This window comes from Dunckerocampus dactyliophorus, chromosome 9 (genome assembly GCF_027744805.1).
Source record: "Dunckerocampus dactyliophorus isolate RoL2022-P2 chromosome 9, RoL_Ddac_1.1, whole genome shotgun sequence".
In the NCBI taxonomy this organism is placed as follows: Eukaryota; Metazoa; Chordata; class Actinopteri; order Syngnathiformes; family Syngnathidae; genus Dunckerocampus; species Dunckerocampus dactyliophorus.
Window position 1 is genome coordinate 7119701 of NC_072827.1, and position 25770 is coordinate 7145470.

The following is a 25770-nucleotide window of genomic DNA, read 5'->3' on the forward strand; positions in this document are numbered from 1 at the left end:
AGGAGCACAAGTAAAAATATCATGTTTCAGCATAAGATCACAAACACATTCGTGCTGTGCTGCTTCCTCCCATTCAGCAGGATGTAGCGAGAGACAAAGGAAGGGATGAAAACAGGGAAGAAGAGCACGAGTGATACACACAGGAAGAGGAAGGACACAGGAGGCAGGGAAGGAAATACTGAAGGAAGCAGGGGAATGGAAATGGGAGCAACCTGTTAACTCAAACTTTAGTCACCATGTTCAAAAGAAGTCATTCCAGACTGTGTGACCTCTGGACACATGTGTAATGTACAGTGTAAGTTGTGTCCATAACCATTATTTGACATGGTGTCAGAGGTCTAAGAAACAAACAAATACAAAGAAACAGAGGCAGAAATAGCGTCTTCACAGTTTGACACCCCGAAAACTGACTGGGAAGCTCCGAACCTGTACAAAGAGTTTGAAAGGTTGCGCACTCACGTCACGTTTGTTTTCGCCGGACCCCTCACGCAGTTAACGGCTAAGAGGGAGGCGGGCTGGCTTGCACGTGGATCAGCAAACAAGGTAGGGAAATGTCCTGGGCGGATGGAGAACAAGATAACCTGTTTAAAGTTTTGGACAAGTTTGCAAATTACAAGCCAAGGAAAAATTAAAGAATAGCCGACATCATCTCAAGCAAAGGAAGCAAGGCCTAAGTGAAACCTTTGACGTGTTTCTGAAAGACTTGAAACTTATTCTAATGGACTGTAAGTACCTAGAGTAAGTACCAAAATGGGCCCGGCATCCTCTGACTTTTCTATTAGTGGCCTTCGTTAGAAAACGTTTGGACACCCCTGGCATATACTGACCTATATAGGATTAGTTTTTAGCATCATTAATGTCCAAAATGTATCAAAGTGGCCCCCACATCCTTAATTTTGTTCTGTATGCGGCCCTGGCTGAAAAAACTTTGGACACCCATGGTCTAAATCCACAAGGCTGGTTCGCGGCATGCCCCCGCGACCCTAATGAGGAAGAAGCGGTATAGAAAATGGATGGATGGATGGATGGATGGTTCGCGGCTTGGGGAGGAGCCTACGAACGTCTGGCCTAGTCGGTGGCAGACCCTTACAGTGGACACAGCCATAATGACGTAGAATAAAAAGATGGCTACCACCTAAACTCACGCAAGCCGTCTAGTGTCATAGCCATAATTTTACAATATGCAGGCTTTCATGATACTGTTACTTACGAAAGCAGAACTTCGGCCTCAGTTAGGCGTCGTCGCTCACCTGCACAACACCTCCACGCCACTTGGTTGGCATGACATCACCACATTCACAGCTATTTCGTATCCAACACAACATTTCATTATTTACTGCAATTAGACGTTTCAAATGCCATAATTGGTCTTATTGTATTAGCATGTTCCTAACATTGAAAGAGGAAATTGCGTCCTGTTAGAGAATTCAATTGAAACACAGAATGTGCCCCCACTGCGACACAGCAGACGTCTTGTATCACAATATTAGAGTGTGATGAGCGACATGTACTAAGTACTAGGCGACTATTGTGGATAATAAGCTTTACACGCCACCGCGTTTAACACATTTAATTGGCATCGCCGCGGCTAACTGATAACGTCACGTGTATGGTAACTGTATAGTTCAGTGTCAAGTTAATTCCACAGCTAAATTGCTTCTGTGCCACCACCATCACCTTGTTAGCCGCTAAAGTTAAAGAGTTCCTCTAATAAAGGACGAGCCTGCCAGCCAACATGGATGGAGGGAGTAGGACTTTATGGCCACACTAACTATTATCGTCCTGAGAAAGTTCAGCGGAAAGACACTGTGGCTTCCAAACCGGTCCATTACAGTTACTTTACAGAACTTACAAGTTCGGGTTAGTCCACAGAGTCCACGTCTTCTTAGTTGGCAAAAGCAGATCACAGTTTGGAACCGTTGTTGTTATCACAGGGTAACACTGACGCTTCCTGTTTGTCTTCTTCGTCTTCTTTTTCTTGGCTTTGTTGTTTAACAGCGGATTCAAAATATGTTAGTGTAATACCGCCACCCTCCGGACGTGAGTGATAGCGATGGCTTGTAAGCTATATCAATGGAAGTAACGTTTGGATTTTTTGAGGAGGAAAGAGGAAAAAATAAATAAAAGAAAGCATTAATAAATGAATGAATAATTATTACTAAGTTTGGCGGCTTTTAAACACTGTATCAGAGACTGTGTTTCATGACTTTATAATCTAATGATTTTTGTCCTGGGTATGACAATAAACTGCAACCACTGGAAAGGCTCCAATTCGGGAATTCTGGAGTTTTGGGGAATGTGGAGTTATTCCTTCGTTCTCAGTACTCCCAGGTACACCCTGGCTCAGAGGGGTAGCACCTGCTAGGGCCTCAACTATGGCAAATAGCATGGCGCTGGAGTCCCAAAAGGCAGTTCTTTGCTGCATGTGAACATAAATAAATGTCTAGGTGTTGACAAAATGAGTTGGAAATCCCACATTGAAAATATACAACATAAACTGGCAAGAAATACTTCAATACTAAATAGTGCAAAATTTGTTCTGGACAAAAAATCAATCCGTACTCTATTGTTCTGCGGTATTACCATATCTACGTTATTGTGTGGCGATATGGGGACATAACTGTAAAAGTACACTTTACTCCCTACTGTACTATAAAAAGGTCAGTTAGGATAATCCATAATGCTGCTTATAGAGAACATACAGTGCCAACCCTTTGTTCCTAAAATCACAATTATTAAAATTTGTTGAACTGGTAAACCTTCAAACAGGTAAAATCATACATAAAACAAACAATAAGGTGCTGAGAAAAGTTTGAAATATTTTCAAAGTCCCTAGGGGGCTAGGCAGTGAAGCAGGCCGAGGTGCATGGGGTCCTGGGCGGGTCGGCCATGGCACATAAATCCCTCTTCCCCTCACTCGAAAGCAGTGGCGGTTGTAGGTATGGGCCATATGGGCAACTGCCCAGGGCGGCATTGTCTTGGGGGGCGTTGCAGCGGGTCTGGGGGGGTACCCATTGTGTTCAGCGCTCATTAATTCAGGATGTGGCAGACGGCCGTCCTATACAGGCGGGATACCCCCATGCTGAAACGTCATCAAATGTAACCAACAGAGTTATCACATGGTTGCCTAGCAACAATGCCAAATATGTGATGAGTTACAGTAGAGATAAAGGCATACTGTAAATGAGAAAAAATCATCAGTATGACCCAAAGTTTGTGATCTATTTTGCATAGTATGACATCAGCAGGCTCAGAAATGATCACATCCCTGTCTCCAGATACCCAACAAGCTCATCGAAATGTCTGATCCACTTGTGATACTCTTCCATCTCTCTCGCAAACACAGCCATGATCATCATTTACAGCAGGATCTTGAACACCACTGCTGCCTTCTTCGTTATTAGAAGTGAATTTCCTGCCGCACATTCCGACACGACTGTCCCTATTTCCGGGTTGTTTTTTTTACATTCCCGCTTCGGAGTGTCCCTGAATGCATCTCACGTTCTTGTAATGAGAATGAGAAATATTGAATGAACTAGAGACGTGTGTGAGTTAGACATACATACTGTACATGGTGTTGGAATTGTACTGCTGTGTGTGTTCAGGTCAGAATGAAGTAATAAAACAGTGTCAGGCTCCACTGTTCTTAAGACGAAGAAACCGTCTGCCGTCATAACAGAGAGGCGTTCTTGCTCTGGTGCGCGTGCGTTAATTGCACAAAAATATGTAACGTCATTGATGAAATAAATTAGTTACCGCCGTTAACACGTTATTTTTGACAGCCCTACTTTAAAAACAATACAGGTACATTTGTAAATACACAGTGTAGCGACAGTTACGTCTCGTCCTAGTCGCTTCTGGGTGCGGGGAATTCAGGTAATAACGTGCTCCAATAATGCCATGTCCAGACAGATGCTTACGTTGGAATCAATGCGTTTATTGTATAAAAGGAATAAAACAATGAATTACACGTTGAAGATACTAAATGTTATGGCTGGTTGAATGTATGGGGGGTGTAAAAGCGGTGCAATGATGTATGTGTGAGCGGTAAAAACCGTGTGACCTCCCGTCACCCTCCTCTCATGCACTATCACGTCTGCACCTATATATGCAACACCTCCACACCGCCACCAGTGATCAACCAATCATAACACGCCGCAATTACCCTAACACAAACCAGGTGAACTAAACCCAAAGCAACATAAATGGCTCCTACACACAGTTTCACAGTTACAAATCCCACAGTTTTGGCATATTTATGTTGTTTGTTGCGAGCGGTGACCCGTCCCACGGTCCTTGAATGCACCAATGTGTGTGCTCTAACTTTCTCCCACAGATAGACGACTATACTTTTCTATATTTTTCCCCTTATTCTTTCACCTATATTCGTACCTATACACTATTTACACCTATATTTGCTCCCAAATGCTGATACTATGTGTGAATGCATAAAGGTAAGTTTTATGACATTATTGAGTGCTAATATTCATATTTGTTGGTGCACAAGTTAATTCATGCAAGAACAAACAAAACGCCAACATTGTAATCGTCCATCAGAGATTTGTGGCAACACGAGTCGGTCTGTGGGTTAAAAAAGGTTGGGGACCACTGGAGATAGACCACCCAGTAACATTTTCGTCCAGTCTCGTTTTGTCAACAAAAATTCACACACGACTCGTCACGTTTTAGTCAACAAAGAGCCATGTTTAGCTCGTCATCATTTTCGTCATGAGACAAGGTTTGTCAATGAAATCATTTCATCATCGCTGTCGAAAACACTGCATAAAAAGTCCGTACTTCTCTCAATGTGGTTGTCTTGCAGGCCTTTCAAATATTCAATATTGTCCCAGGCTAGTCTGGAAGGATAACCTCCTCTTCTGCTCCCACTTTTCCTTGTAACAGCGCACAGAAAGCCTGACCCCTCTAGCATTCATTACCATTCAGTCATCTTCATCCTTAATGATGGTCTCTATGAGCTTTTATGATGTTCATTTTCTATTCCATGGTGATGACTTTCCTTTTCTTTGGCGGACTGCCGCTGGGAGACATCATGAAGTGTAAAAAGTAAGCAGGCACACTCTGTATTTTTGTGCTGCGTCCCACACGTATTCCTCACTCTGCACACTGTAACTAGCTCTCAAATGAGTCTCATGTTTGTGGGACCAAAATTACATTTTTTATTCATTTATTAATCAAACCTGTTTGTAACATGTGAGGTTGTAAACTGAGGACCACCAGCATGTATGTTGTATTTTGTAAAATCCTCAAATCTGCCTCTTAAATGAGCAAGTGTGGCAAATGGTTCATTCCTTCAGAGATGGTTGTGATGTATGAAAATGATCATATATCGGCAGAGTGCACTGAAAATGCTCATTAAAGGGTGAAAGAAGTGGAAAAAGAGTTTAGGAGGAAGGTCAAGCTGGCCAAGATCTCCTTCAAGGGTAAAGTGGAGAACAAATTAACATCTGGAAATGCAAGGGAGGCATGACAGAGACTAAACACCATGATGGGCCGACCCACCAAACCTGCAGTGGTCAACCTAACCTCCTTCGCAGAACAGCTCAACATCTTCTTCACTTGGTTCAGCAACGACAACACACCGAGCAACTGGACCTGCCCAACCCTGAGCTCTCCATCAGCCCTCATCATTAACAGCTGTTGACTTCCATCCGACACAAAGTCAAACCACACAAAGCCTAACCCTAACCCTGGCCCTGACAGGCTCAGAGGCAGGATGCTCAGGGACTGCTCCACTCAGTTAGGTGGAGTTCTCACCAGTTTCAGCTTCTCCTGGATTCAGGCTGTATGCCCAACCAGTGGAAGGAGTCCACAGTCATTCCTATCCCACAAGAAGCATCCTATCCCACAAATCCTATCCCACAAGAATGCAAAGGACATGCAAAGGACAGTGGCCCTGACCTCAGTGCTTTGCAAGTGCATGGAGAGAGCCGTGGGTGACCAGCTGTCTAACATGCTGTCCGACAAACTGGATCCACTCCAGTTTGTGTACAGAGCAAGATGGAGTGTTAAGGATGCAAGTCTCACACTTTTAGACCCCGTCACAAAACACCTGACTCTACACACCCACACACCAGGATTTTATTCATGGCTTCTCCTCTGCTTTTTGAACTGTGTAAACACAAACACTCTGCTCCACCGCCTTTTCGACCTTCAGGTACACTCAATGCTGGTTTTATGGATAAAGACCTTTTTACAGGACAGACCACTACAGGTGCTCGTGAATGGTTTTAAATCTAGCTCATCGGCTTTAAACACAGGGCTCCCTCAAGGTTGTGTTTTATCTCCCATCCTCTTCTCTGCATACACTAATAACTCCTGCAGCAGTAAAGGAATGACCACATGCAGACGACATGGCCTCGGTGGCCCATACAGGGAGTGCGGAATTATTAGGCAAGTTGTATTTTTGAGGATTAATTTTATTATAGAACAACAACCATGTTCTTACGTGTGTCGGCTCTCAGTCGTACAGGAGTTGTCCATCGAGGAAAAGGCTTCTTGAGATGTCATCTGTACTTCTGCGAAGAAGGTGTCAGACGTTTCGCTCCTCATCCGAAGAGCTTCGTCAGCGAACTAATAAGTGCTGGTAGCCTCGGCCTTAAATACAGTAAGAGTGGGCGGAATTGGTGTGCCAACACCCTCCTCCTATTGGTTCCTTACACTAAGCCTGGGCGGAGTAGTGGTATAATCCTATCCTGCTATTAACACCTCCGATAAAAGGGAAGTGTCACTCCCTGAGTTGGGTATGAACGACTCTGATACTGGCTCATTAGCATCTATTGTTCTGGCTCGGCCCTGGCTCCACCTCATTTGCAAGACTAAGAGCTGCAGGTTACAGAGACCAAAACCCACAGCTCTTAATGAACCCAAAAGACTCCTTAATATCGAAGCTGAATATTTTTGGAAGTTGGATTGGGGCTTTTTTAGTTTTCACTATTTTAGAAGGATATCTGTGTGTGCAGGCGACTATTACTGTGTATAATTATTAGGCAACTTCCTTTCCTTTGGCAAAATGGGTCAGAGGAGTAGTGGTAACCGGACTCTTGGGTACTGCCGGAATGAAGGCAGTTGGAGTGGCAGTAGCTACTCCAATTAACAATGTGGGTGCGACTCCAGTCCACCGAGGGGTTATGTAATTTAAGCCATGTTAATCCTAGCACCACTGGTGCCGACTGCAATGGTATAATAAAAAATCTAATGGACTCATAGCAGTGCACCTTGCAGGACCACGCCAGGTGGCTCCCTCCCCACTATACTCTGGTTCTCCTGATAGTAGTGATGTGGTAGTAGTAATGTCATGATATTTGATTAGGACTAATCAACAGGTACAGTTGGTCAAATCCTAATTTGTTCCAGTCCTTCTTACCTCCAGGTGTGCACATCCTTTATTCATGTACATTCTGGGGGCTTTATTCAGTAAAAACCTGTATAATTCAATTCCTTTTTTTTTGACGTGGTCTTGAAAGGAGTTTGTGCTTCACCAGCCATGAACTTCACCGCTTATCGGGACACTGTAAAGTCAATCACAGACCTCCAGACGTATACTTGAGTTCAAATCACACTGACAGCTTTATTGTCAATGCATTAAACTGTCATTGATTACAATTCCAGGGCTAAAACTTATTAAAATTCATAGAAGCCAGCAAAGAAACATTTCCCGCCACTACGGGCCAAGTCTGTTGCTTCCTTCCAGTAACGCCCCTAAACAATCAAGCAGTGTACACCGAGTGCCCTCTACTGACCAAACCAAGTAATGAAAACTAAAACAAAGCAGACATGACACAATTTAAGCTGTACATTGGAAAACAACACTTTATTATGTACTGCATTCAATGTCCAGAATAAAATACAAGATCAGACAAAAATTATTCAATTTTTCAGTAAAACTGAATAATTTTGTCAATTTGTGCGTAAATTCTTTGAGTATTCTTTAGCTGCATGGTGGCTGAGTGGTTAGCACACAGTCACACAAGCCACACAGTCAGGAAATCGGGAAGACCTGGGTTCGAATATCCGCTGGGCATTTTCTGTGCGAGTTTGCATGTTCTCCCTGTGCATGCATGTTCTCCGGGTACTCCGGTTTCCTCCCATGCATGTTAGGTTAATTGGCGACTCTGAATTGTCCATAGGTGTGAATGGTTGTTTGTCTATATGTGCCCTGCGATTGGCTGGCGACCAGTCAGCCGGGTGTACCCCGCCTCTCACCCAAAGGTGGGATAGGCTCCAGCATACCCCCAAATCAACAATGCAAAATAAGAAAAAAAAAAAGCAAAAACTACTATTTTGCTCTCACTGAAATCCTTCAAAGGCCTCCTGAAAGCAGTCCGTACACCAATGAGTGAATCATAAGAACTTAAGTCAGTAAAAGGAATCAAATCACAACTTTCCAGCATTTAGTGATGACAGCATACAGTCAAATAAAACACCTTCAACTACAAATAAAACCACTGCAGTCAGCATGTCTTTCTTTTCGCACATTAGTAAAAACAAGATGCATTTATTCAACAAAGACACATGCAAAGAATATTACAACACAGTGACTGCAAGGAAGTCAGGCGAGTCAAACAGTAGACCCTCAGTGACTCTGCATGTGTCTTTTCCAAGAGCACTTCCAAGAAAATGTGTCGCCACAATATGAGCAACTAAAAGGTTTTTCTCCTGTGTGTATTCTCATGTGTGATTTCATGTTTGTCTTTCGATTGAAGCGTTTACCACAGTCTGAGCAACTAAAAGGTTTTTCTCCTGTGTGTGTTCTCATGTGTGATTGCATGTGTGCCTTTCGATTGAAGCATTTACCGCAGTCTGAGCAATGAAAAGGTTTTTCTCCTGTGTGTATTCTCATGTGTGATTGCATGGTTGTCTTGTGAATGAAGCGTTTACCACAGTCTGAGCAATGAAAATGTTTTTCTCCCGTGTGCGTTCTCATGTGTGATTGCATGTGTGCCTTTTGAGTGAAGCGTTTATCACAGTCTGAGCAATGAAAAGGTTTTTCTCCAGTGTGTGTTCTCATGTGTTGAGTCAAATTACCCGTACAAGAAAAGCTTTTATCGCAAACTGAGCAGTTAAAACGTTTACCTGTCTTCGTTTTAGAGCTTTCTGAGTTTTTGTTGCCAGTGTGACTCGTCATGTCACCTTCACAGTCTGTATCGCTGCTCAGAGATTCTTGGTTGTAGTTGCTGTCTTCATCTTCTGTCTTCTGTCCTCTGTCTTCAGGGGAGTGTGACGTTGTGTCGTGACCATCTGATAGTGGAGCTAAGAGGTTGTCATGTGTTGCTTCTGTTGTCATGTGTTGCAGTGAGCTGCTGCATGAAGGCTCCGACTCTCTCTTCTCCTTGCTTGGACTACGATGAAGCTGTGAGGACTCAGGTGGTTTGTCTTCATGGTCCTCGGTCACCGCAGAGACTCCAGTCAGTAGCAATCTGGCGAGATCAGCCTCCTCTGGCCCTAGAAGATGCTCTCCCTCCTGAGTGATAGACAGTTCTTCATCCTCTTCTTTAACATGGGGGGGTGGCTCCATCTCTTCCTCTTTAACATACGGGGTCTGTGGCTCTGCCTCTTCCTCTTTAATGTCACCCACATTAAGGAGGAGGAGCCACAGCCCACCCGGCTGTGGCTCCTCCTCTTCCTCTTTTACATAGAGGGGCTGTGGCTGTGGCTCCTCCTCTTCTTCTAGTAGTAGTTCCGCCTGCTCCAAAGTGGAGCTGCCACTCTGTGGCTGAGCGGGACATTCATCTTGACGACCAATCAGCTGCTGGATGTCTGCAGGACACAAACAGGAATTATCGTGGAAGCTTATTGTAAGCTGTACATTTTTTACTCTTTAGTTTTTATGATGGGTTCTTGAAATTTTCATGTCTGTTTCCGTCCGCAAAACTGGTGTCAGGAGCTAATTTGAAATACCTGTGTGCCCATTCCACGCCCTATAGTAGTGCATAGTATCTTCCAGGATATGCCCAAGTTTTCTTTCATAACATTGTTTCATTAATATATACTAATATAACACCATGGTTAGCCCATTTCAAAAGTCAAGTAAAATCTGTCCTGTTCTGTTGCAATGTCATTTTTTAGGACAGAGACTATTTTCTTATATTTCTTTTAGGGCTGTCAAATGATGAAAATTTCTGATTAGATTTCTAAAATTAAATTTCTAGACGGTTTCTAAACTATTTAATCATGATTAATCACCATTTGCAACTATGTCTGAAATGTTTACTGTATTTTATTGAATACTGTATTTTATTGAAAGAAAGACCTTTGAGGAAGTGTCGTTCAGATGAAAGGACGAGAGACGCGTTTGTGAGTTGGAGATACACATATGGTGTTGGAATTGCACAGCTGTTGTGTTCAGGTGAGGGCAAAGTTATAAAAGAGCATCAGACTAGGTTTGACACTGTGGGGACGCCAGACTTGCGTCTGTCTATTGTCATAACATCGAGGTGTGGCTTGCATGATGTGTATGCGTTAATTACGCTAAAAAAGCGCAATTCATGAAATAAATTAGTTGCCGCCATTTCTGACAGGCCAAATTTTTTATATATACAGTATCTGTGCTATAACCTCCCGCTGTGACCTCCTTTAAGATGAACTTAAAAAGCTTCCGAACTCTAGCAATCTCATGGAATGTTTTTGTTAAAAAGTCCCAGTTTAATAAGTCAATGCTCCTTTGGGCGCCATTGTATAGCAGAACTATTTATGTCAGGGCTGACCATCGGAACTAGAGCATGACCGATTTATCGGCGGGCCAATGATGACGTGTCACCAATTAATCAATATGGGTGAATATGTAACCAGCGTATTAACTTTTTTTGCTGCGCGGTGATTCCGTCATGCTCTTCTTGTGCGTCTCTCTGTGCTGCTCCCTGCACGAGTACCTGGCCCCTCCCCCTCACACACTAACACAAAGCGAGGTGCTGCTCTTCCGGCCTCACTCGCTCGGCTGCAGCACAAAAATGGCCAAACAAGCTACATTTATTTACACCATGGTAAGCTGTGACTTTGTAAAGCAATAAAACACTACACTTTAGTACCATGATGTCAGCGCCCGTCAAAAACATTCTAGTTTTCACGCACATTTTAGAGAGCATATTACAGTGTTTTAACGTCGTGTAAGTTGCATCTCCATGAGATAAAGAAAGATAGATGCAACTGTTAATCCACATGTCCACCATATATTTTATGATTTATACATTTTTTTTGATAGCGCTGCAAACCCTCGTTGTTCTCTCAATGAGCTACATGAGGCAGTCACCTGAAATGATTTTCACTTCACAGGTGTGCCTTGTCAGGGTAACTTAGTGGAATTTCCTGCTTTATTAATGGGGTTGGGACCATCAGTTGTGTTGTGTGTGTCCAAACTTCTGCCCTATACTACAGTATATATTGACCGATATTAATTAATTGGTGATAGGTCATAATCAGCCGGCCGATAAATTGGTCGGGCTCTATTTGATATATTGCATGTTTCGAAAGCAGCTACATTGCAACATAAAATGTACTTTAGTCCCTTGCATTAAGCCTAGTAAAGTGATGCATCACAGCAAATTGAGGAGTGTTAATTTTTTGGTGTTGATGAGAATCTTGAAGTTGGAGTGTGAATTTTACACTATTTGGAGTTGATCTAACACTGCATTTTCTTACAAATGTTAAATTTAACACTGGATCATGAAAGTGTTGTAGTTAAAATGGAGTGTTGAAAATGTTCAAATCTTGTTAGTGTCACAATAAAGACATTCAACACTTCCACACTCCATTTAACACCTAACAGTGTTCACTGTCTTAAGCTCCGCCCACGGACATTTCATTTAGACTCCACCCCTCACTTCACGTTGCTGAAATGAAAAGCAGATGGAAGAAGTTGACAATTAGGAATCATTTTGCATCAGTAGGTAAGTAAACGTTTAAATACTGTAGATGAACTAATGAATTGTGTTGTACCTTGTTTACACATAAAAAACGTTAGTTTTTGTTGTGATATTTAAGACTAATAAACTGAGGCAGCTGTTTCCACCCAAAGCCTTTGCTAATGTTAGCTTGTGTTTTTGCTAAGTTATATTTTCTATTTAGTGTTGCTGTGAGCTGAATCGGCACTGCCTGTGCAACATTTGGCAAAGTAAGTGAACGCTACGTTATATCTTAATTTTTAATGAGCTAATGGCTAACTAGCTAATTGGCACGAGGAGCCCCCACATGTAGACCTGCTGGCCCACAGCAAAGGACTTGATATGCTGTACAAGATACAAGATATCAAGGTTGGGCAACTGTAATTGTTACTTTAACTTAAAAATAATTGTCAGGCGTGTGTTGGAAGTGAACTACACAATTTTTTTTTAGAATGATGCATCTTTATTTTTCTTCTTGATTCACAGAAAACCTTTGCTGGAGTCTTACATGAATGTGGTAAGTAATATCTTTTTTTTTTAATCAAGGCATAATAAGCCCTGCAACTGTGGCAATTCCATATTTATTTTATTGGTTTAGTAGGATGTTTTATATTATTATTTTATTTATTCTTATTCTCAGAGGTGGATGGAGATGTGTAGACTCCACTATCCCTTCACCCCAGTTATCGCCAGTTGGTGCGAGCCTCCACTCTTGCCAACTACATCCCATTCATCAGGTTCGACAATTTATCCTTCAGCCCACAAGAGGAACCCAACAGAACCAATGGATCAGGATGAAGCATGACAGGTAAGCTTTGAGCAAATAAATGTAAAATTAATATTATCAATGATACATAGTGTTTTTATGCATGACATTGTTTTATTGAAAAATCCTCTTGAATTCCCATGAACACACTATATATCATTTTAATATTTTTGGAACAAAGTCCGTGGTGTTTTGAGGGCCAATCCGAAAGGTGAGGAAATCTTCAAGGAGTGCACCAAGACTGAAACACTCACCGATGCAAGGTGTAAACAGATGGTGAACATCCTGGTTGCAGATATGATGGAGCTGCATGGGTAAGAAGAACTTCCCCCTTTCCATTAGAACAGTCATTCCATGTAAGACCATGTACTGTGGGAATGGTTCTATCTGTGATCATTAACTATGATTTGTTTTGAAAGGAGAGTTCCGCCATCATGTGTGATGAGAAATTACGCCCTGAGAATTGTGACTTGTTTTCCATACCTCAAAGATCCATTCTCCAAACCTGGATATGCAAGTGTCTTTTCAATGTAAAACCCAAAGTACTGTGTTTGTTTTTCCTTTAGGTGTGTTTGTATTCAAATCTTGTTTCAAATATGTTCATAGGATGCTTAGCTTAGCCGCAGTGGCTCAAGAGGTAGAGCAGGTCGTCCAGAAATCGTAAGGTTGGTTCGATCCTTGCGCCCAGTCACTGTTGTGTCCTACACGGCTCTCAAAGCCGTTCCAAGACTGTTTCTTCATGATGGTCCAAAAACCAGAGGAGAATATCTGTTAACTGGTCAACAGCTGTTTGGTGAGGAGTGCAAGGAGGCACTATCTACAATAAGACATTAAACCGATGAATCCATGGTCAAAGAAGATGAGACCAACTTTCCAGTATCGACAGAATATGATCCAAGCGGAAGATGTATCATCGTCTGTCCTTGATGTGTTCACTCGCTTCCTTGATGTTCCAGGATTGGTAAGGAAATCTTTAGTATTTAGACTAGTTCAGTATTAGATTACCCATTACGTCAACCATTTGTAAACCTGTAGGCCTACAGGATATGAAATATTCATGTCTTGTTTCTAGATTGACCAGGATTTCTCAATGATGTTTGCTGATGAAGTATCTCAGAGGTTCCTGGCTAAGTGGTCAACTGTCTTCAAAGCAAAAGTCATTGCAGACTTCAAGACTCTCCCGCAAAAGCGGAACATCGATGAGTTGCTGTCAGGAACTGAACCTCAACCTGATGACAGCTGTGGTCAGTAGAAACAGTTCTGTATTACGCAAATAACTTCAAATATTTTTTCCCAGCTGTTTTAAAAATGATTTTTTTCCTTTTAGGCTGGGGCAGTGATACATCCTCCATCATTCTACTCCTGCATCTGCTCCCTCTGACCTCTAGAGGCCAGGAAAAAAACCCAGCAAAGATCAGTTTGTCAAGCAGCCAACCATCTTCTCAGACATCTTAAGGTATGCAAAGGTCCATTTTTACGTATCAAAATATGATTTCTGTCTAAAAGCATTCATTTTAGGTTGCAGATGTTCTTGAATCGGCTAATTGCGTTGATTCAATGTCGTATTCGTAATAAGGTGTGCTAAACGCCTGAGAAATGGAAACCATGCAAAGGGGTTTTAATTGTTGTTGTTGCCCTTTTCACCCACAGGAAGGAGCCAGTGTGACCCCCTTCCATGACTGTTGACACAAGACAACCATTTCTCCTCTGCATCAGTGAGCGAAGGTGACATCCAGAGGGTTTGCATGATTGACCAAAAGCCGATTACATGCAAGGCACATACATTTATTGCAGCTTTTGATGAACTGTTCAAAGCTCACTATGTCTTCAGTCTCTCATATGGTTAAAAATGGATAAGAGCAAACATTTGGGTCTGAATGCTGCCCAGTCATGGTGTCTTCTATGTAACACTCCACTTATATTTGGTGATGTCATTGAAAGGAAGAATGATCACTGGAACTTCCTCCTCCTTTTGATGCAGATTGTCAACATACCTGTATTGTTCTCCTACACCATAACTGATGGAATGATCCTTTACTTGAAACATCTGATAAGTGACCACCACACTCGGTACAAAGCATTGCTGCCTGGTAAGAAGTTGATTCCCAAGCACGGCTTGATGATACACTATCCAAGACGCATACAAAAAATTGGCCCTCTTTTCCAGACGTGGTGAATGCGTTTTTGAAGCCAAACACAATTTTTTCAAAAGGCGTGGTTAAAATTTTTAAAAATCTCAGCCGTTTGTCGTGGCCTTTCACTATGAAAATTATTATTTTAGAAGATTTGGCCCTACATCAAAAACAATCTGCAACTTGAAAGGAGGGGAGGAGCGTGGTCAGGTATGTCTGCAAGCATCCTCCAAATGTGTCAAGTACCAACTGGGTGAGAAGTTACGGTATAGAGTACCATGTTAGTGTGTTCATATGTACTGGATGTAGCTTTGATCTACCTGTGTTCAAGAAGATCTGTGATATAATAAAACACAAAGAATGTGCTTTCATAATAGCTGTAATGTAGAAACAATGTACTATGATGACCTGTTTAACGCGTACTGCATAGAAGACCAAATGCTTGAGTTTTCTGTCATGTGTTTAAATGAACTGACTCATTTCAGACCATTTGACAAGCAGTGCTCTAATGACAAGGGTCAAGGAGCATACATACTGTAGTGCCTGCTGTTATTTAACGTCTGTGTAGGCTCTCAGTCGTACAGGAGTTGTCCATCGAGGAAAAGGCTTCTTGAGACGTCATCTGTACTTCTGTGTAGAAGGTGTCGGACGTTTCGCTCCTCATCCGAAGAGCTTCGTCAGCAAACTAATAAGTGCTGGTAGCTTAGGCCTTAAATACAGTAAGAGTGGGCGGAATTGGTGTGCCAACACCCTCCTCCTATTGGTTTGTTACACTAAGCCTGGGCGGAGCAGTGGTATAATCCTATCCTGTTATTCACACCTACGATAAAAGGGAAGTGTCGCTCCCTGAATTGGGTATGAACGACTCTGATACTGGCTTGTTAGCATCAGCAGTACATCTACACCTGAAAGCTACCAATCACTCTTTTCAGGACAGCGAGGTTAAGATTTTGGCCAAAGAAAACAGATGGTTTGAAAGAGGAGTAAAGGAAGCTATTTTTGTCAAACAACAGAACCCATCATTGAATCGGAATGGTGGTTTGAGGTTTAATTTGGACCCTGTGTTCAGCAGGTTACTGAGACCAAAACCCACAGCTCTTAGTCTTGCAAATGAGGTGAAGGCAGGGCCGAGCCAGAACAATAGATGCTAACAAGCCAGTATCAGAGTCGTTCATACCCAATTCAGGGAGCGACACTTCCCTTTTATCGTAGGTGTGAATAACAGGATAGGATTATACCACTGCTCCGCCCAGGCTTAGTGTAACAAACCAATAGGAGGAGGGTGTTGGCACACCAATTCCGCCCACTCTTACTGTATTTAAGGCCTAAGCTACCAGCACTTATTAGTTTGCTGACGAAGCTCTTCGGATGAGGAGCGAAACGTCCGACACCTTCTACACAGAAGTACAGATGACGTCTCAAGAAGCCTTTTCCTCGATGCTGTTATTTAAGCTACTGTCTGTTGGAAATGAAACGTTTTTGAATAAAATGTATGAAGCAGTCAACTAGTCATTTTTAAAAAAAATTTAAATTTTATTTTGAAGTAGTATAGTAACACTTTTATAGTGTTAATGTTGCAACTCCTTTTGAGAGTAAAATGACACTATAAGAGTCAATAAATGACTCTTAAGAGAATTAATTTGTGACACCTCACACTAGTGTTAAAAAAATTCAACACCGGTTGGTGTCGAGGAGTGTTAAATTTTAACTATATAAATAGTTAATATTGACTCTACAATGGTGTAAAAATGGCTACACTTTTTGTAGAGTGGACCCCATGGGACACTTTGAAAGTGTTGAGATTAACTCCTACAGTGTCAATTTAGTCCTGCTGAATTTGCTGTGATGTTTTGATTATTTCTTCTTTTGCTTCTCAACTTTGTCAACTTTTCTATGTTTGTTTTTGAGCTGTTTCAAAATACAGTCAAACCTGTCTATAGCAGCCACTAAAGGGAAACGCAAAAGTGGCCGCTATAGGCAGGTGGCCGTTATAGACAGGTTGGCGGCCATTTTGAATCTGTGTGCACACATATTAACATGTCTGTGATTAGAAGCTTGTTGTGTTTGCAGATACATATAATTATACTGTTACATGTTGACCAGTAGGGGGCACTGTGGGACTGCGGATACAAGTTGTAAAGAACAACTAGGTTAATAAACTGCTGTTAATAAAGTGATTAAAGTGCATCGGTTTCTCCTTCCCCACAACAAGGGGCATTACAGTATTGACCAGTGCACATTGTCTCACACCAGGAAATAAACGGCGTCACTGTCTGCAACAAGCTCCAAAGAAGACGGCGTTTTTTATGTCGAACAACTGACAGTTTGTGTGGATGTTGTGAATGATTGTGACTGAGCTACGACTCTGTAATTAAAGTCTACACACGATGGCTTCATTGTTGTGCTGTCCACTGTTGTGTCGTGCCGCTGCTGCGTCTGCAATTTTTTTGACTATGACAAATAACAGTTTTTATGACTTATTAAGTTATTTAACGTTTTTGAACAACCAGCAGAACATGAATCGAGAACATTGCAAAACTGGTAATTTAATGGCAAAGCTGCTGAGAGCACTTAAAATGTTGAGCCTCTTTTTGTTATCTGACCTATTTAGTCCTATAGTACTATGTGACTATTAGTACAAAAGTACAACATTTTGTATTACTTGAAGAAACCTAAATTTAATTTGATGCCTGTTTTAGAGTAAAACTAATACATGGGAAATTAGTTGTTCAATAATATATTTTTTAGTTCAAAATAACACAATTAACGAAATAAAATAATGTAAATATTTTTGTTATAGAAATGTGTCCTGTATAAAGAGTATAAATTGAGAGTCCAGGGTTACAGTATGATAGCACAGGTACATCTCACTAGCAGCACTATTAAATCTACTTTGACAAAAAGAAATCAGTTGAGCTATTTTATGTGACTGCCAACTTTTAAATGGCACTTTACAGTATTTATAAAGTACGTCTCCACTCAGTGTGCCCATTTGTCTGTAAATACAGGCGTCATATTTGAATAAAACACTTTTAAAACTAAGAGCTGAAGCAAATATTCTTTGGTGAACTACTCAACATTAGCTGGTGAGCTACCTGTTGGAAACCCCTGTGATAGCATCACTGTTTAAGGCTGGACACACTACGTGTTTAACTTAGTCTCAACTTACTGCAGTCACATGCCTAGTGTTTTACTGTAAAGACAAGCCATAAGTATTGTAATGATAACAACAAAATAAGCTTGTGAAGAAAGACACTAAGTTAGCATGAACCTGATAGCCACTTCTAGCTCGCCCGTGATCTACCTAGCTACCGCCAGAGAAGCAGCGCAAAATGGGTGAAAGGCGCCAGAATGTGGAATAAGATTGAAACATGAGCAATCACACACGCTGGCATAGATAGGCTTCGCATGTCGTCAATTGGCTACACATTTTACGAGCTATTTTTTTATTTGCACGATAATAAGGAACACAGTGAACGTCAACACAAGGCGCAAGTGCGGCAACATGAGTAAGTGCCGACAGGGCAGACAGCCGATTCCGGTGTATGTTTATCAAGATAGAACGCAGTGAAACATTTGAATAATATTTTAAATTGTTTTCAAAGTAATTGTGGTCAACATGTGTGTAAATAATAAGCAATATATTATATATATATATATATATATATAGCATATGCAGCATATACATTCATACAATATATTACTTAACATTGTTTTCAAGTAAAAAAAAAAAAAAATGTTAAAAGGTGTGGCGGCTTTATATATATAAATTGATAACATCTTTTATTTCAGCAGGATGTTTGGATTCTTCCGTTTGAATTTGTTGGACTTTGAAGCTTCACTTTTGTCCACTTGCAATCGTTATGATTTAAGCCTGCATATTAATTTGATACCAAATCGAAAGGGAAAGTTAACAAACATGATAAAGCAGTATCCGAAGTACAAAAATACTGAAACCTCATTTTCGGGGGAACAGGATTGAACAGCTTATCTGTGTTATATTGAAACAAGTAGGGGTGTAATGATTCATCCACTACATCGATGCATCCATTCATATTCCGATGAACCCACTACATCGATGTGTGTTTTGCAAGTTTCCATTCCAGACGACATATATCGATCTAACATAGTTTAAAAGGTCATCAATCGATTAAATCGATACTAGGAAATGAAGCATCGGATTTAAGCACGACAGGCTTTATATGGATGCGTTTTTGTGTGTGTGTGTGTGTGGGGGGGGGGGGGTGTTAGCACTTTCAAGGATAAAGACGTTAAACGTTACTGGAGTCAGTCTGCCTGTCGGTGACGTCGTCGTCTTCCAGGTATGTGGTGGTCATAGGAGTTGTAGTGGACGTGTGAAATACAGCAAATTCGCTTCTTCTTCTTTTGGTCAGTTGATTCACTTCATTCAGTATTCATATTTAACTCATCAGTTCTTATTTGAAACTCCTTAACCAATACAGCATGCTGCTGCATCATCAAGGACATGAATATTTTGACACTTAATTTTCTTCCCTGGTCTTCTTGATGATCAAAAAAATGTTGACTTTTGAAACAAATGTCACAGTTATGATTATTTTGTAATACGCTTATACTTGCCAATGTCCGTGGGTCGATCACAGCTTTGTCTTGAGTCAATGAGTACATTTTACACGCAGTCAAATAACCCTATCATAACCGGAATATTAGCAATAACCCAGTTGCGGACAGCTATGTAAACACCAATAACTCTTTTGAAAAAACGGAATATGCTCATATTTCGGATTTTAAAAATATATTACCTTTGGGTTACTCCTTTTCTCACCCAAAAATCGGGTCATGTGTACGCCTATCGGGATACCCCGATCAAAAGGAACATTAATTTGTGTTCTGCGCATGTTCACTTAACTACCTTCATCCTTAACTACTTGTAAACATGGCGTCACACGAAACCCCACACTTCTGGAGCGAGGAGGAAACAAGCCACCTCTTTAGTGTGGTGAAAGACAGGAACATTATGTCTTTTATTGACGGTAGAAAGTACCGCAATAGCAAAATCTCACAACGTGAGCAAGCAGTTACGCGAAGCAGGGTTTGTACAAACGCATCTTCCAAAGTGTCCGGGGGGCTCTGGGGATGTAGCATGGATATGGATGGCACAGCTCCGGCTCCATTTCCTTTTTCTTCAGGTTCTCGCCTTCCATTAATGAAGAAAGTGAGACAGAATAGTGTCAAGTGGGTCAGTACCAGCACCAAAGCGCAAACGAAGGCGTTCATTATCCGCCGTGCCGGTGTTGTTGTTGTTTTTGGATACAGGAAGAAGAAGCGGAAATGACACGCATTGCGTCATGATGTTTACCGTGCGTAGACAGGTTATTCCGAATGTTTCAGAAACCGGAAAACAGATCTTAAGCCGAATATTGACTGCATGTAAACGTAGTCAATGTTAAAGCAAACAAAGGCACTATTTTCCAGTGTGAAGTTGTATGACATTCTCATCAGCAGTGTAGTCTATCAACAGCAACGCACCCTCCACTTGGTGTCCTAAGTCCAGTTCTGGTCGGATTTCGGTGATGAAGAACGTAGTTCCAGGTAGCCTCTAGGGTTTCACAAGTAAGTAGTTTTGACACAAGAACGGAGAGGCGACAATACGCAGCGATACGGCGGGAGACAAATATAACGCAGTTGTGAGGTCAAATTTTTTTCCAAGTACGCATTTTTGTGACGCAAATGTACTACTCTTTTGAACGCATATTATTTTGAGAAGCCAAACACCTTACTTGTGAAACACCAGCAACGACCTGAACTAAGTTCTTCATCACCGAAATCCGACCAGAACTGGACTTAGGACACCAAGTGGAGGGGGTCGCTGTTGGTGGACTAGTATGCTGATGGGGATGTCATACAACTTCATCTCAAAAAATGCGAACTATCCCTTTAAAGTAAATAACCATGGCAAGCTATACCACCTTCTGTTCATCAAGATTTTGTTTTGCATTTTTAAGTTTTTGTACACATTGATGATTTACTCTTAGGTATGTCAGCATTATTACTAATTCATTTAGATGTGATTCCCTTCACAAAAAAAAGTTCACCTGCACTGTCCAGTATCCAGGTAGTTATTTCACAGTCACACTGGATGAATTTTTGGCTAAAATGTTACTGAATCGATTTAAAGTTGCTGAATCGTTCTAAATCAACCCATATCATCCTTGAATCCAATCGGCAGCCACAAATCTTATTTTAAATGAATCATTACATTCCTAGAAACAAGACATTTAGAAAAAGTGAGTTTCAGCTTAGCTTGAACATCTGTGAGCATGTTTCAATGGAAGTTTTTATAAAACAGAACTTGCAAAATTTGGACCATTTGGTCCAAATTTTCACCATGTTCCTTGAAATTCAAACATAAATAATGGAGAGCCAACTCTTTATATGGCAGTTTTAAAAGATGTACCTTTACAAGGACCTCTTCGCCGATACTGAGTGGTAACAGTCCTTGAGGGTGGCCTCATTTCAGTTGCAAACTGGGTTTCAGCATCCCTGTGTGTCTCTTCAAGCTGTTTTGAGTAAACACATGAACAACATTCACTGACATTGTGTTGTAATGAGTAGCTATTAAAACATTGTGCGTTGTTACACATGTAGACATTTGTTTTTCACAAATAAACAAACACGTACACAATACGCACTGTCGGCTGGCACTGTATCAGTTTGCGAAGCCAGAGCTGTCTCCACTTGTTGACAAAGAAGTTCATTGAGCATCTGATATAATACACAAAAACACATAAATAATCAAAATAAACAGGAATGTAGTTGTTTTGCTGGTAGTGATTGACATTGACACATATGAAGACCATAACTTACAAGACCAGTGAGCAGTGTTTTAGGAAAACTGATGACTGTTTAGCTTGTATGCTAGCATTTACATTTGACATCATTCTAAGATTTGTTAAAAAAAAAAAAAAAAAAAAAACTAGCATAAAAATGTGGATTTACTTACTGTCAACTTGGCACGCTTTTTCACAGCCGAACGTCGTCTGGCTTTTTGACTTTGTGAATTGCCGTATGCATAGGTACTCGTGTTTTCATTCGCACCCGGTCTGGGTCGAGGAAAGATAGTTGGCACAGCTGATGGTACAAGAACCCTCCGGTAGAACACACTGAGTCCCAAACTTTCCTTTATCTGAGGAATAGTATCAAAACAACTGTCCTCGAAGTGTGCGGAGCACAGCACTGACGAATTTGACGGTGTCCATTTTGTTCGCGTTCGTTGCACTTGCCTGGTCCATTTATCGCGGCGAATTGGGTCTTTTGGAAACCTGAACAGGCTTATTCCTTCTTCTCGAGTGTTTGAGCAAAAGCCTGCCACACAACGATCAGGCATGATATCAAAAAATGTGTATATAACAAGAACAGAAATTCAACAAAGAACGAGCCACCACAACACAGACGCAATGGAGAGGGCGTCGTGTAGCGGACGTCACTTCCGCATTCGGCTGCAGAATCCAGGAATACACCACTGATCTGTACTTAAAGAATCTGGATAGACCATACGTCGCACGCGCCGGTGCAAGCCGCTGAAGCCACAGAGAGGCCATCTTACCACTCACATCTCGTACGTAGCAGACTACATTCGCACAGCGTACATAGTGTACAAAGCAGATGAAGAGGCTCGCAGAACATCTATATTTTAAATTAAAAAGCGGGGAGATTCTCCCATTTTTCAAGCAACGCAACAGTCGTCCCTTAAAAACGTTATTCTCGATCTCTCGATTCTCGGCTATATTAAATGTACTTTTTCCCCTTCCAATTCTCATTGCCTTTGAGACAAAATTCTACTCTGCACCCTGGCTCAGCACTTCCCTATAGCAATACATAGTTTTACTCCTCTAGAAAGAGATTTTAATTTTAACTGCATGTCCCATCCCTTTTTTCCACTAAAATCCATGGTCATGATCCTTTACTTTTTTTTCTTACTTTCATACAATTCACTATGCTCTTGTCTGTACAAAATATGAATCATAAAAGAGAGTGACTTTGGACAAGTTTTAAAATCATTTAACATTTTGCTGATTTTTTTTCTGATTTTTTTTTGTTTGTGTTATGAAATAGAAATAACCTCTTTTCTGATATACAAATATATTTTAACAAAAACACAGGAATAATATGTAATATAATATGTAATAATATATAAACATTGTCTCAATATGGGGGTTCATTTTAAATTCGGGTAAACAAAAAAAAAATATTTTTTTATATGTCTGTGTAGGCTCTCAGTCGTACAGGAGTTGTCCAACGAGGGAAAGGCTTCTTGAGACGTCATCTGTACTTCTGTGAAGAATGTGTCGGACGTTTGCACTAATTTTTGTCTCAGGGTATTTACTGGTTTAAAATAGGTTGGAATTTTGTGTTGCCATAAGATCCTCTGGAGTTTTTCGGAGACGCCAGCTACATAAGGGACTACCACTCCTCTCCTTTTTGCTTCTGTGGGCTTTTGGGTTTCTTTCCCTACTCTCTTCTTTTGACTTCATTTGTTAAAAGCCCACCGCGGGTACCCACAGGTTGAGAGCGCTCTCTGGACATGTTGTGTCTCCTTTTCCCTTCCCTCAGCACTAGTTGGTATTTGTTCCGCTCTATGTTGGAGGGTCCTAATAACCCCTAGTTTATGTTGTAATGGATGGTTTGATTCAAAAAGCAGGTATTGGTCAGTAAATTCCAACCTATTTTAAACCAGTAAATACCCTGAGACAAAAATTAGTGCATCCTAAAGACAAGGCTCCAAACCAAAAACAGAGCAATGTGGTCTATTCCATCCACTGTAAAGATGAGGAATGCAAAGAGCACTACATTGGGGAAACTAAGCGAATGCTCCAAAAAAGGCTTTATCAACATCGCAGGGACAATTCTAGTGGGCCTCAATCAGCAGTACATCTACACCTTAAAGCAACCAATCACTCTTTTGAGGACAGCGAGGTAAAGATTTTGGCCAAAGAAAACAGATGGTTTGAAAGAGGAGTAAAGGAAGCTATTTTTGTCAAACAACAGAACCCATCATTGAATCGGAATGGTGGTTTGAGGTTTAATTTGGACCCTGTGTTCAGCAGGTTACTGAGACCAAAACCCACAGCTCTTAGTCATGCAAATGAGGTGGAGCCAGGGCCGAGCCAGAACAATAGTTGCTAACAAGCCAGTATCAGAGTCGTTCATACCCAACTACAGGGAGCTACACTTCCCTTTGATCGGAGGTGCTAATGGGAGGAGAGGATTACACCACCACTCCTCCCAGTCTTAGTGTAAGGAACCAATAGGAGGAGGGCATTGGCACGCCAATTCCGCCCACTCGTACTGTATTTAAGGCCTAGGCTACCAGCACTTGTTAGTTCGCTGACGAAGCTCTTCGGATGAGGAGCGAAACGTCCGACACATTCTTCACAGAAGTACAGATGACGTCTCAAGAAGTCTTTCCCTCATATTTTTTTATATTTGCAAGCAACCGCAAATTATTTAGTAGTCTAGTCGCAGTTGTTTGTTTACATATCCCCCACGGCCCCCTATGTAAAGCCGTTATGACTCAGGTATGGTATGATATCGACAGAATTTTTAAAAATGATCATACCCGAGTCCTTGTTACTAAGCTCAAGCACACCTGTTGTGTGAGGTTAGTGTGAAGACTAACCTTGCATTTAGTGTGAGTGGGTAACAAACTAACAACAGACTTAACTCACAAGTTCTGACATAAGTCATTGTCCGAGAAGTGTTTCTTGTGAGTGGTAATATGGCGGCCGCGTGGCTTCACAAGTCATTGACCAATGGTCTATCCAGATTTTTTTCGTACAGATCAGTGGAAGACACAGTCTTTTCTCTTCTTCGGTTTTATGGCCGTTTATTTACTTTGGTGCATTACCGCCCCCTTTCAGTTGTGTCTCATACTGTCGCCTCAAAGAAGATATTGTATACGCCCTTCTCCATAATACATGTAACACCCTGATTCTCCATCAAGTACACCTTCCTTCAGTTTCTATTAAACAACCCTGTGCTTCTTAAATAGTCAAACAACTTCCTTTGATGTGTCCTTCCACCCATGCTAAGTAGTCCTTTTAGTGTTATCATCTCCCTATATACATCCTGCACCTCAGAATCACATGCTCAACTGACTCCTCTTCCAGACATTCTTCACACAATCCAGTGGCATGCTTCCCCACAACTTTCAATGTTTTGTTAACAGCACAGTGCCCTATGCTTAAACTTGTCATCACCACTTAAGAGACTGTCTGTAGTGACAAAACCTTAACAAAAGTCAACATTCAACCACAAATCTAACATAGGAAGAATGCCTTTCAGTGTCATTTTTGACTGAGAAAATAATAACAATACAATGTGTTTTGGTGTCGTGAGCCCTTTAAGGTTAAGGTTGAAAACATACTGTACCTTCAATGTGTAGCAAAATTTGAGACTGGCGACGAGTCATTTCTTTCACCACATCAGACTTGTCTCCATGTGCTCTTTCTAGCTGCCTCGCCGCCTTAACGTAAGGCTTACAGCAATAAAAAAAATAATAGCTCTTGTCATACACCAGGGGTGTCCAAAGCGTGTGCCGTTTGTGGCCAGCGGCACATTCTAACACTATGGTTCAACAAGAAAAAAACAACAGCAGAAGCAGTAGTTTCACAAGAATAAAGTCAAAATATTTTAAGCAAAAGTTGTAACCTACCACACACATATTTAGCAAGTTACAACTCCAAACAGAGAGGGGTAGCTATTTGAATTAACAGGAGGGTGAATTTGACACTCCACAACACTATTACAGACACAGAAGGGAGATATATAATAATGAACATTATTATAATGTATTATTATTATTATAATGTTTATAATGTACATTTCTGCATTGCCAACATATATGGTCCTAATGTTGACAACCTCTCCTTCTTTCATGCCTTCTTTTCTTCTCTCTCTGCACATTTGGATACAAGTATGATCTTGGGAGGGGACC

The 25770-nt window shown here is 41.2% G+C and overlaps 1 protein-coding gene across 2 annotated transcripts; it reads right to left on the reverse strand.

Annotated features, from left to right (window-relative positions):
* Positions 1-7803: 7803 nt before the first annotated feature.
* On the reverse strand, positions 7804-22286 carry LOC129188214 (zinc finger protein 37-like). 2 transcript variants are annotated; one of them, XM_054788413.1, is made up of 4 exons: positions 21778-22286; positions 21456-21539; positions 21232-21334; positions 7804-9777 (listed from the first exon to the last, which is right to left on the reverse strand). In XM_054788413.1, exons 1-4 carry the CDS (start codon positions 22159-22161, stop codon positions 8594-8596), a joined length of 1755 nt encoding a protein of 584 aa, XP_054644388.1. In that variant the 5' UTR covers positions 22162-22286; the 3' UTR covers positions 7804-8593. The 2 variants fall into 2 exon arrangements, with proteins under 2 accessions (XP_054644388.1, XP_054644389.1); XM_054788414.1 differs by having other exon boundaries at positions 21467-21539; positions 21778-21927.
* Positions 22287-25770: the final 3484 nt, after the last annotated feature.

Excerpts from the sequence above, each read along its gene's own strand:
- LOC129188214 (XM_054788413.1), bottom strand. The coding sequence starts at position 22,161 with ATGCCTGATCGTTGTGTGGCAGGCTTTTGCTCAAACACTCGAGAAGAA. Across the intron at positions 21,540-21,777 it reads AAAAGCGTGCCAAGTTGACA|ATGCTCAATGAACTTCTTTG; the intron begins GTAAGTAAATCC and ends GTATTATATCAG. Across the intron at positions 21,335-21,455 it reads CAGCCGACAGTGCGTATTGT|CTTGAAGAGACACACAGGGA; the intron begins GTACGTGTTTGT and ends TACTCAAAACAG.